General features: G+C 30.9%; 1 protein-coding gene across 1 annotated transcript in view; it reads left to right on the top strand.

Moving 5' to 3' along the window:
• Positions 1-7,089, top strand: part of LOC145256044 (asparagine synthetase domain-containing protein 1-like) — a 53,346-nt gene extending 46,257 nt beyond the window's left edge. Inside the window, exons 12-14 of the mRNA XM_080114646.1 lie at positions 2,271-2,354; positions 2,659-2,749; positions 6,894-7,089. Of these exons, the coding sequence (XP_079970772.1) occupies positions 2,271-2,354; positions 2,659-2,749; positions 6,894-7,073 (355 nt within the window). The 3' untranslated portion in view covers positions 7,074-7,089. The remainder of the gene's footprint in view (positions 1-2,270; positions 2,355-2,658; positions 2,750-6,893) is intronic.
• The last annotated feature ends 6,423 nt before the right edge of the window (positions 7,090-13,512 follow it).

Below are 13,512 nucleotides of genomic sequence, written 5' to 3'. Positions count from 1 at the left end.
AAAAAAATTCTTAATGCTGCAATATTTTAAGTTATAAATTTATTATATTTTTACTAGAATATCTTGTCTTTTTCTTTTCTGATTTTAACAACTAGTCCTTTTACTTTTCTACATTTAATCTTAACCATATTACTTTTCATGCTCGCATTTTTCTGTGTAATCCATAATTTTTCCATGCTTTGGTTTGAAATAATATTTTCTTTTTTGTGTTCAATATAATACGCATTGTCAACAATCCGTAAAAAATATTACCAAATTCTTAAATTGACTAAATAAAAAAAATCAAATAAAAGACATAATTAAGTAAATAAACAGAAAAAAGGGATAAAAAAAGAGGAAAATAGAATTAACGGGTGACATTTTAAGCGAAAGATTATCAGCCCTAGCATAGCAAAGAGCATCACTTTTGTTAACTCTCTCTATATAACCCAAATAAGATGGCATGCGAGCAACATTCCCACTATGGTTTATGAAGGTGTCAATGACAAAAAAGTTGCTATGGTAACCAACAACCAATCAGAAGAAATCGTCTCTCATGTTCCTTACATATTCTGAGAACTTTTGAACACCAGTAATTTTGTTATAACTTTTGTTTTAATGAACGAAAATTTAAAATTTTTATTTCAAAATGTAGCTGAGAAGGTGACATATACTGTAAAAACTGTTTGAAATTTGGTCGCAAAATGAGAGAGTGGTGAAGCTTTAAAGCAGTTCTAAAGGAATAAAATTAACACTTAACCACATATTCAATATAGGTTTCTTTTTCAATTATGGTTATTTTGCTTTGGCCGTTTCAATCTATTTGATTTTATTGATACAGCAATTGTTTTCCTTAATTTTTTTTTTTTTTTTTTGATTTGTTCCATCAAAATTAAATTAGTTGGAAAGAATCTTAACACACCATACAAATAATGTTGGTTCAAATGTTTATTTTTTTGACTCCATATCTCTATGACTAGCATGGGTGCCCGGCGTTGCCCGGGTCTATGTTGAGCAAAAAAAAAAAAAAAAAAAAAAAAAAAAAAAAAAAAGTGGTAGTAGGAAAGCAGGCTCAAACCCGTACCGCAAAGGAGGAAAAAAACGAGAAAAAAACCTGACGTCTTTGCTGTTACGCCACTGCCAAACCGGAAGTGACATAAGTTTTAATTAAGGCTAGACAATCGAAAAGAGGGGATGACTTTCGAAAATATTGTCGAAAAAAAAGCCCCCCGGTCCCTGTAGAAAAGTGCCCAATTGAAGGTGAAGATAATGTTTTTAGCCAATTTTTCGATATTTGTCGTCTGAAAGGTTGAACTTCAAAACGATGCTGATCTTGTAAAAATCCGTCGGCTCTGTCGAAAGTTTTTGGCAGACATGCAAACATAAATACATTTATATATTGGTAACTCAAATTTTCAACCCAAACCGATTAAAAAGCTTGCCCTATCTCTGAATACCCTTTATGTAAAATTTCAAATATTTAGACCAAAAATTGTCTAAGTAATTTGGTAGAGACTGAAGCAGTCAAATTTTTTTTAACTTTGACCCCTATTATGACCTCTTAACATTTATTGTTTTGGGCTCAAATGAAATTATAAAGTTTGATCCATGTCCAAAGAACCTATATCTAAAATTTCAAGTGTTTAGACCCGAAATTGGCAGAGGAGTTTGGTAGAGTTCTCAAAGGTCAAATCGTTGAACTGACCCCTTAACAGCCAAATTTCTGGCTGAAAACCGATTAAAAAGATTTTCACAAATCTCAATACCCTATATATCAAATTTCGAGTCTGTAGACTGAAAATTGACAGTTATTATGTAGGGAAATGTACACAGACACACACTTTCACTTTTATAGATATATAGATTTCCATTACTATAATACGTCTGCCTTCGGGACAAGATCAAAGTGTAGTATCTGTTCTTCAGATGCTGCACTTCTATTTCTTGTTCTCTTTCGGTGGAGGAGCAGTCCTCCACGACTGAGACAATTTTTTATTTTTGTACCTTTTCTCCACGTTAAAAAACGACCCTGGTGTCTAACTCTGTCCCGTGGGGAGGCATAGTAAATAGGTACTATAATACATCTGCATCCTCTGAATAAGCAGGGTAGTTTTATATAAAACAAAACAAAAATCCATACTTATGGTTTTTAATTTTTTGTGATGAAGTTTGATTATTTGGATTATCCAAACTACTATCGTAAGCATTATTTGAGAATAAAGTTCAAGATGAAAACAGTAGTCCAAACAATCCAAACTTTTCATTACACCACAATATTTTTGTTCTTTTAGCAAAAGTGGCTGGCATGGTCTTATTGATGAACTTCAAGTGGAAATAAACCGAATCTCTTCTCGAAATCTTGGACGCGACGATCGGTAAAAGCATTTTTTTCCCTTTTATTTAATTTAGACAAATGCCTAATATTATTTATAATAATCATAAAGTTTTATCAAATAATGTAAAAATGGGGTATCAGAATCAATGGCATAAAATTGTAATTAAAAGATGACTTCATTTAAAGTTTAATATATTCACTAAAGGCAATTAAATGCTTTAAATTAAAATAACTTCATAAAATGACCATAAAACATAGTTTCTGGACAACACTAGAATTATATTTTGTTTACTTGCAGGAAAATATTTTAGAATTGAATATTACATGAAATTTTTCTATTCCAGAATCATATCAGATCATGGGAGAGAGGCAAGATTTCCTTATCTGGATGAAAATGTCACCAGTTTCATAGCACAACTTCCTGTACATATTAAGGTAAATACTTTTAATGTTTCTTTTTATAGTAACAAAAAAAACGGAAACATTGGCAACAATAAGGATGCCTAAATAATCATTACAACAAACAATGCTAAACTGCCTGTTTATGCTGCAAAAATGGATAAAAAAATTAAATATAACTTACAATATCTGCTAGTTTTCATATTTGTTTTTTTTTTTTTTTTTTACACAGTGATCACCACTCAGGGATAAGGGTTATTGCAAGTACATTACGTTAGTGAGGAGATTTGATGAAGTGTTTAATTAGGGGGGGCGGTTCATTAGGAATTTATTAACATTAGACTTGAAGACATCCAAGTTGTAGTCCGGAGGGAAGCAGGCAGATGGAACAGAGTTCCACAGGCGTGCAGTTCTAAGAAAGAAGCTTTGTTCATGAAATCCGCGTTTTGATTTAGGCACAGATATAGAGTGGGGGAAATTTTTCACAGTGGATTCAGCTAGACGGGTGTTTTTCGTGAAAGATTGGCGAGGGGGGACCAGGGATTGGAGTTCAGACGAGCACCTGCCATGAAAATAACGATAAAACAAGGATAGGCTTGCAACGTCTCTTCTGTGAGAGAGGGGTTGCAGGGTAGAGAAAAGGGCATCCCCCACTAAACCACGAAGTCTATTTTGTACTCTGTCAAGGCATGATAGGCTGTTTTTGGCAGCTCCTGCCCAGATATGGCAACAGTATTCCATCCTTGGCCGTACTTGGCTTTTATATAGATAGAGAATTGCATCAGTAGTGAGATATCTTCTGGAGCGGTAGAAGGATCCCACCATCTTTCCAGCGACCTTGGCAACAGACTTGATGTACGTGTTCCATTTCAGATCAGGAGTAAAGGTCAAACCCAGAAGCTTGTCAAAACATGGGGCCTCACCCAGACGAGAGCCATCCATCACAATTGATGCCAGCTGGGGATCAGAGCGTTGATGATGTAAGGATAGGAGTTTGGATATCTAGGAAATTAGTATGTTAATAAAATTTAATCTTTCTCTAATTATTTTAGTTTTTTTTTCTTAAAACTGATATCATTAGAAATAGAATAGATAACTATTTGGAGGGGGTGGTCAGGTTAATTTAAGTTATATAACTATTTTAATGACAAATACATTTTATTTTAATTAACAACATTTAGTCCTGTTTTCGATTCACACTCAATTAATCCACTTCGAAAAATCTTTCCATCTTATAAATAAGATTATTCTTCAATTTGGTAGGTTAAGTATAGAATTTTAAGCTAATTTTTATAAAAAATTTCAAGTGTATAAAGTTTTACAGAAATTTCATTTTTAAAATTATGCTTTTTATATATAAAATAGGGTTTCTTGAATAATCTATCTATATATCTATAAAAGTGAAAATGTCTGTATGTATGTATGTATTGTCTGTGTACATTTCCCTACCAAATAACTGTCAATTCTCAGTCTACAGACTCAAAATTTGACTTACAGGGTATTGAGATTTGGAAAAATCTTTTTAATCTGTTTTCGGCCAGAAATTTTGGTAGTAAGGGGTCAAATTTCAACGATTTGACCTTTGAAAACTCTACCAAACTTTTTCGCCCATTCTGGGTCTAAACTCTTAAAATTTTAGATATAGATTACTTGGACATGAATTTCACTTTATAATTTGATTTGAGCCCAAAACAATAAATGTTAAGGGATCATAATTTGACCTCTGCGGTTGCTACGAAATTACTCAGCCAATTTTTGATCTAAACATTTGAAATTTTACATAAAGTGTATTCAGACATAGGGTGCGTTTTGTAATCGGTTTTTGGCCGAAAAGTTTGTAGCCAAGGGGTCAAAATTCAAAAGATTGGGTCTAAACATTTTAAATTTTACATAAAGGGTATTCAGACATGTAGCAAGCTTTTTAATCAGTTTTGGGGCAAAAATTTTGCTGCCAAGTCTGAGTTGAAAGAGTTGACCTTTGCAGGCTCTACAAAATTACTCTGCCAATTGTGGGTCTAAACACTCGAAATTTTAGATATAGGTTACTTGGACATGGGTCAAACATTTTAATTTGATTTGAGCCCAAAACAATAAATGTTAAAGGGGCAAAATTGGGGTCAAAGTTAAAAAAAAAAAAAAAAAAAAATTGATCTCTGGTGTCTACCAACTTTTCTCTATGGTACTTAAGGAAGCCTATTATACAGAAAGGTATTACGGTACATATGCACACTTTTTAATATATACATATGAAGTTAGGAACAGTACATAGGGCCCGAGCAAAGCCAGGCTGAACAGCTAGTATATCTATAAAAGTGAAAATATTTGTCTGTGTGTACATTTCCCTACCAAACAACTCTGTCGAGATTTAACATAAGGGGTATTGAGATTTGGGAAAATCTTTTTAGTTGGTTTTCAGCCAGAAGTTTAGCTGTCTAGGGGTCAATGTTCAACAAGGATGTCTGAATAATCATTACAACAAACTCTACCAAACTCCTGCGTTAATTTTGGGTCTAAACATTTGAAATTTTAAAAGTAGGTTACTTGGACATGGATCAAACTTTTTGATTTGATTTGAGCCCAAAACAATAAATGTTAAGGAGGCAAAAATTGGGGTCAAAGTTTAAAAAATATTTGACCTCTGCAGTCTCTGCCAAATTACTCAGCCAATTTCTGGTCTAAACATTTGAAATTTTACATAAAGGGTATTCAGAGATAGGGCAAGCTTTTTAATCAGCTTGGGTCGAAAATTTGAGCTGCCAGGAGGTCAAAATTAAAAAGATTTTACCTTTGCGGTGTCTAGCAAACTACTCAGCCAATTTTGGGTCTAAACATTTGAAATTTATACATAACTGGTATTCAGACAAGCAGCAAGCATTTTAGTCAGTTTTGGGGTGAAAACTTTGCTGTCAAAATTGAAAGAGTTGACCTTTGCAGATTCTACTAAATTTCTCCGCTAATTTATGGTTTAAACACTTGAAATGTTAGATGTAGGTAACTTGGACATGGGTAAATTTTTTTATTTTGATTTGAGACCAAAATAATGTTAAGGGGTCAAAATTCGGGACAAAGTTTTAAAAAAATTGACCTCTGCAGTCTCTACAAAATTACTCAATTTTTGGTCTAAACATTTGAAATCTTACATGAAGTATATTCACACATAGAGTCTGAACAAAGCCGGGCTGAACTGCTCGTAATCAGTAGAACTCATATTGATCTTATTAAAAATCATAAACAGTTAATTATTTAGAGATAGTTTTACAGGGGTTTTTTTTCTTTTTCATATTAAAAAAAATGTGTCACAAAATCCATGTATAAACTTGTTCTTCCCTCCATACATGTAAATATAAGCCCTCTTTGTCGTTCCAGTGCTGATTTTTTTCTCCCTCTAAATTTCTTTCTGAATATTTACAATTTCATGTCAATTTTTAATGTTTAAAAAACGTTTGTTTGACTTATTTTGAAAAATATTTCATTGAATGGGGTTCCTGTTCTATTTTGACAATGTGTGATTCTTCAGGTCGCATGTCAGTATATTTTAATAAATGTTGCTGTAAAGGATCTTTTCAGTATTTTCTACCAAGTGACAATAGAACATATCCCTCATATATTGCCTATAATAATATTGAATTAAAGCTATAAAAGATGAATGAAGCAACCATTAAAATCTTCCATTGTATTATTCAATAAATTGTTGAATTTGGACTGTGTTAACATATTTGTAATATGTCATGAATCATAAGTTTCAATGTGTTAGCTGCTAAAAGAAAACTTGCATCAACAGTCAAAATTGTTTTTTTTTTTTATCATTTCTACACAATTTTCATGATGGCATGTGATTTTCAATATTTAAGACTAAGTGCATCTAAGAATTATTAATTCCATCCTTTTTTATGAACTGTGACATTCATAAAGATTTTTCAGTTATATACTGCTTAAGTTGGCCTTGTATTCAGTATCACATAAAATGCAATGTCTAACTTTGAATGGCCATAATTTGGATACTAAGATAATTTTTTGTTTTCATATATCTTACACTATGCATATTTAAAAAGTTTGATTTTTTTTTTTTTTTTTTTTTCCTTTTAAATATTTTAGATATCTACTACTATCAGAAAGAAACAGTGTTAGCAACAATCAAGAATTCAAGCCTGAATAAATATTACAACTCTGTATTTTTCAGACTGATTTGACCCTCGGGCGTGGCTTGGGTGAAAAATTGTTGCTGCGGCTGTGTGCTCTCCACCTGGACCTTCCAATAACAGCTATCCAACCCAAAAGAGCCATCCAGTTTGGTTCAAGAATTGCCAAATTGGAAAACTCCAAAGAAAAAGCAGACGATGTGTGTATAAGACTACAATAAAATAATTACGACTTTTTTTGTTTTGTTTCATTTGTTTTGTGTGGGTTCCTACTCTTGAAACTATCATTTACCTGACTATTATTTTAGATTTATCCTCATAATGTTTGTCATAATGGATGAGTTTAATCCTTGGTAAAGTATCAAAAAGAGAAAAATTATAAAACTTCTGAAGATTAAATGCACATTTAAATTCCAAATGTCCATATGACTATTCAGCTTAAAAGGGAATTTAATTGCCACAGTAGAGATAATAGTTCAACATATGTAAATAACGCTGAAGTGGGTTACTATATAATTTTTTTTTTTAATCTTTATAAATCCTTTATCCTAGATTTTTATAATTTGCTTATTGCTGAATATTTATCTACAGAAATTAAAAATAAATTCTTTATTCAACTTGCATACATTTTAACTGAAAAATACTTTTAAAATAATTATATATATGCATCGGGGGGGGCTTGATATTGGTGAAGGGAAAATAATTGGATTTGTTCAAAAGTATCACAAAGACAAACAAATAACATTTATCAGAACTAATATTTTCACTATAGCAAGTTAGTCATAAAAATAATCTTAGTTCTTTTTGAAACCATTTCCTCATCCTCCACTATAATAAAGACCAATTTGTATAAAGTGAGGTCTATGTACAGGATTCACACCTAAACTAATAAACTGATTATGAATTTTGAACACAGCTACTATGCCTAAAGGGCTTAAATGTGGACCACATTTAATTTTATTTAAAGGAGGTAAAAACGGGTTTGCAAACCCTTCATTAAAATTCAGATGCTTCCAATTTTTTCTCAAAATCACACGTAAATGTTGAATAGTTTTAGTTTAAAGTTAATTATATATTACTAATTAGTTATCCTGTTATCAGAATATATAACTAAATATTTCAAACATTTTTACTATTCATATTTTCAATTGAGAAACATTGTAACCTCAAATAAAGTGAGAATTCCTTTTGTGTTTTTAGAGTCTTCAATTGTCTGCAAGGGAAAGATGCTTCTAGGAATATTATAACACTTTCCCAACAAAAGGACAAATAAATGCTTATGCAATGTGGAGCCCAGCAAAGAAATGGACAACCAGTTACATATACAGAAATCGATTTCTTTTAAAATTTATCAACCAAATATTTAAACTTAAGCGATTTATATACACTGACCAGCACAATAATTTCCAACAAAATAACATTGTATGATGTCAATTTTCTCAGTCTTGATATTTATAATGAAATTTCTTTAGTTATTTCACTTAAAAATAAATACAAGGATTGAAGATAAATCAATTGCCAGTTTGGATGGTCAAAAGTATTAATATCTTATATAAATTCAGTCATAAAGCTGCATAAAATTAGGATGCTATAAAATTTGTTCTGCATAGCTTAATATTTTTTGTTCAAATTTTCTCCCAAGTCTGTTTACTCATTCAATTTATTGATCTACCCCTCCCCCCTCCCCTGACAGAATGTTCACTGAGATGTTGCATGATTTTTATTACCCTCTCCAAAAAAAAATTTCTTATTGCTCTTCCTGTTTGGGTTTTATAACATTTTCACCTTGTAATATCTAGTATTATATAGTCCAAAGTTGTTTTATATTATGACATCTCAATTGTTAATACGTATCATTTCTGACAAAAGAATCAGTGCATAAAAGTTCTTAGCTTTCAAGTTTCTAATTAAAATGCAACACAAATATTATACAAGTACAGGGTATTTGAAAGAAATTTGACAGTTTTCGGGAAGAAAAACATTTTGCTGAATACAGTTCACACAAAGAAGCTATTATGTCTGTCTATGGAGGATGTTGACTTCACGGCATCCTTTGGAAAACTATCTGAACACCAGTTTTCTCCTAGCAATCAGCTCGTCATTGGTTTTGCAAGTAGTACTGTTGGTGTTTCTCTCAACTGTGCCCAACACATACTTGTCCATGGGTTTGCAATCAGATAGTAGAGGTGATTTAGATGTTGGATTGGTGAAGATTTGGAAGTTCTAGGTTTCCTCCAAGAGGTGGAATACCAAGCGGAAACCTGCTGCCACACACATAGCTTTCTTGCAGTCATTCTATCCAGCAAACTAAATATAGCCATCTGAATTAAGTCTCTTTTCCAAGATATGGGGTGGCATGATGTGACCTTTGCTGGAACTGGAAACGCACCAAAACACCATCACAGTTTGAGGGAACATATGATTTCATGATGAACACTTTATGCAGACTATAAGCTATTCCTACAACTGGCCCTGAGAACGAAAGTATGCATGACTCGACTGGGTGTTTTGACTATATTGGGGAGTTTCTTGGCTTTCATAAGGCAGTTCTCTCGGACCTTAGCAGTAAATAGCTCATTACAACTCTTGTATGAGGAGTAACATTTAAGGCTTTTTTCCTAGTCATCACGGACACATTTCTTTCATCAATGTCCTCATTGCCTTGCCTGGATCTTGCCATATTTTTTTTTTTTTTTTACATCTTTACAAATTTTGTTGTGCGGACACAGTCAGAAAGCCTACTATGATTATTACCGTTAGCCACTGCTTACATATTTCTCTCGCAATTTTCCAGCTAACATCTTGGGTTTCAAGGAACACCGAGCTACCATTAAAATTTTAGAGATTTTGAATCCGGCACAAATCATCAGCATACAGGTCACTTTCTAGCAATACTCTGGTGCTTTCCAATCATCCATGGTCTAAAATTCTCAAACTCACTAATAGTACACAGAAACAGCTACCCATTGCACTTCAAATGGTTCTGAAATCATGTTTTTTAATTATTAAATTTGTTTTAAAACACCCTGTATTAAAAAATTTTTTAAATAAAAAATTCACACTTCAGCTTTAAATTACTGAAAAAGAAAATATAATCTGCAAAAATGTTATATTTACTCGAAACCATTTTTGCTTAATTTTAAAAATGGGAAAAAATGGTTTCCATCCTAGGAATAGTGATGTTTAGTTTTAACTTTCAATTTTGACCAATTCTTTTGTGAAATTAGCTAAGGCAAAAAATTCAAAAAGTAGGATTTCAATAACATTTTTAGCTGTTTTTTATACATCAAAGTTTTATATTAAGAAGTATACTAGGAAGAGAAGCACAATGCTTGATAATTTCAACAATATAAAAAAAACACAAAGATTTATGCATGAGGTAAAAGTTTGTATGCAATCCAAGTTTAGTTTTAAAATCAAGAAAATAGCATGGTTTACAATATTTCCAACAGCATAGGGAATGGGAATGCATAGATTTAATACAAATCAATTTTTTTTTTCATTAAACAAGTTAACTAGACAAAATTACAAAAGTTTTCATAATTTATGACAGCATTCTTTTAAAAAGATGCTAAAAGCAGATCTTATATATTTTAGAACAGTTAAAAAGATCAAATATATCTCAAATCTTATTCTGCAAGGAATATGAACTGATAAAACAGGACGATTGGTTTTCTAGATGTACTTGTCATTTTATAGGCCGTAAAGAAAACAGAAATCAAAGATGGTTGCGAAACAATATTTTCAGGTTTTTCCATTATAGTACAGATTTGGAGTAAGATTATAGTTGTGCAGATAATCAAGTTCATCATGGGTATCTTTAAAAAAAAATTATAATTCTTTTTGATATAAGGATATGAAGCTTATAATGTAGACTTTTCCTTTATAAAATAACTGTTCAAATCTTTATACGTTTTCACATATGCAAGCGTGAAGAGCATAGACATAAAATCAATAAAATATGGGGACTGCCAGCTTCTTGCTTGTCAGACATATCTAACAAACACAATAAGCCAGCAGTAATCATATACTGTTGAATTTATGTCTATGCTTTAAAATCAAACACTCTTTCCTTATAAACAGATTAAGTTTTCAGTACTTATGCAGAATAGGGACTCCATTATCATTGGCATATTCCGGACAGGAAGATATCAAATGAAAGTTTTATACTTTTTTGTGAAAATGCTGGTTAAATTTAAATTAAAAAAAAATGTTTTATTGTTACAAATAAATTACAATGAGAAAATAATGGAAAATTTAAGAAAATTAAAAGTAAAAATTAAGGAATGTAGAGAAAGTTTCATGAATATTTAGTTTTTGATAGCAAACATCTGCTAGCAAACAAATTTTTTAATTATTTATTTATTTTTTTTTTTTTGCTCACTACTTTTCATCCATACCCCGATATAAGTTAAGGTTATGTCGTGCTTAGGATTAGGGTGTTTTGTTTGTCAATAAGTTTCCCTTTTGCTTCTGAAGATTGCAGTGTCTGTCCCAACTATTACATTTCAAAAATTGGTACTAATGCAGTTTACAGACAATGCTGAAATAATATTATTTAGCAAGTCATTCTTAATAGGGAAAAGGGGGCAGGGCTTTGTTAATAACTCTACTTTCACCTAACAATTTAATAAACAAAAAATACTGTAAAAGTGAATTATAAAATAGCATGGTTCGTAAACTGCAGAAGTATCCAAAATTTTACTGAAATGGTGATGACTTTATTCAGTTTACAAATTTATTGAATTCCTAGCAATATTTTTATTGTGATTGTCAATTGTTGACTGATGTGATTTTCACTGACTTTGGCACCTCCTGGCAGTTTATTTAACCTGTACGAAATGCGTTGATGATAACACTGTCTCCATTCTGCAAAACTACCAAGTTTTCTTATGTATAGAAAGATGTGCATAGAAAGGTGAAGCCATCATAAAAATAGTTAATTTTACCTTTAGGGGAATCGTAAAAAATGCCACTTGACACTATTTAAAAACACCTTGTTTCAAATAATTATATTGAATGTTTAATTAAAAATTACCAGCTTTTACAGCCATTGAAATTCATTCAGAATGGCATCAAGTAAATAAATAAACTTACAGAAAAATAAGAGTGAAAAGTGTATAGAATATGGGCATTTTTACCCAAAATATGTGTAAAATAGAGCCCTATCTTACAATTTCTTTAAATTTTATTTTTCCACAAATTTCTATTATGTATTTCATCACAACAGCTGTGTTCATTTGAAGCAGAAACAGCCATGTTTAATTGACTCAAACTAGCATAGACAATAAAGCTGATCTTTTAATTAAATATTTTCTGTAAAAAAAAAATTTTTTTTTTTTATATATAGTTTTTTGAAATAGTGCCAAACAACATTTGGGGGCCGGGGGAATTCTCCTAAAGTTAATATTAACTATGAAAACAATTATAACAAGTAAGTGAAATAATCTTTCATGCAAATTCTACATAAAGTTTTTAAAAAAAAAAAAAAAAAAAAGGATTAGTTTGATATATTAGTTTATTTAATGTGTACCCCAGCAGTTGTTTGGAAGCAATTGCTAAAGCGAGTTATAGCTTAAAAACAAAAAACACAGAAACATGTCAGCCACTGGGTTGGTTATAGGACATAATAGAAATAAAACTTTCATTTATGTGCATACTCATTTTTTTCTTTTTTCAATTTTCATAACACCATAGTTATCAAGTCAATACATACTTTAAGGTTTATTGTTTAAATGTTTTTAGTGAAAAAAAAGATTTGTATTTAGTTAATAGATTATGTGATTTGAACACAAATCACATTATGCCGTATTGATTACGAACATTACATAGATTTTTAAAAAAAAACTGGAGAATAATAAAAAAGGAGTATTCAAGAAATTGAGATCAACTCACAGCTTTAATATACACCAGCAAATTTCAGATTTGTTATGTGGAGAAGAGCTTTTTTGGTTATATAAGAGACTATGAGATATGTGAATATGTAATTGTCTGCATCCATCTTTTCTGAGTTAAGTGTCTTGGCACAAAACAAAGAAAGCAGCACGCAACAAATATAGAGATCATAGTAATCTCAGCAATGGCTATTCTCTAAGTAAAAGCCATTGGTTTGGGATTTTTAAAAATTTTTATAACCGATAAAGATTTCAGTAAATAAGTAAAACAAATATTAAGTTTGGGGATTCTTTTTTTTTTTTTTTTTTTTCCCCTATTCTGTTTTAAATAAAAATGCCCTTATTTTCTTTTCCTTTGACATTTTCTAAAAAATTAATGTTAACAGCTTTCAGGAATTATTTCCAAAAATTTCTAATAGGCAATCTGTTCTCTTTTTTTGATGCTAAATTAAATTCAATATTTTTGGCTTAAGATATTGAATTTTAATAGATAAACAAGAAATCTTTCATTCATTTTTTGGAATAACAGACATGTATATCCACTCTCTAAAATGTTTGTAATTTAGTTTTTTTTTATTATTATTTTAAATATCTTTATCATTTCTCATTAAGCACCAAATTTTCAGATAAAATAATTGTTCAATTTTTAGCAGGGGTGTCTTCCATGTTAGCTTAACATAAAAAGGTCCTACTCATACTCTATTTTTCAACCAGTTATTAACTAAAATTCAATTTACAGAATTTTTAGATGCATGGATAGAGGGAG

The sequence above is a fragment of the Euprymna scolopes genome, chromosome 3 (genome assembly GCF_053919585.1).
Source record: "Euprymna scolopes isolate OS-2025 chromosome 3, ASM5391958v1, whole genome shotgun sequence".
NCBI lineage: Eukaryota > Metazoa > Mollusca > Cephalopoda > Sepiida > Sepiolidae > Euprymna > Euprymna scolopes.
This window is presented reverse-complemented; position numbering and strand designations above follow the sequence as displayed.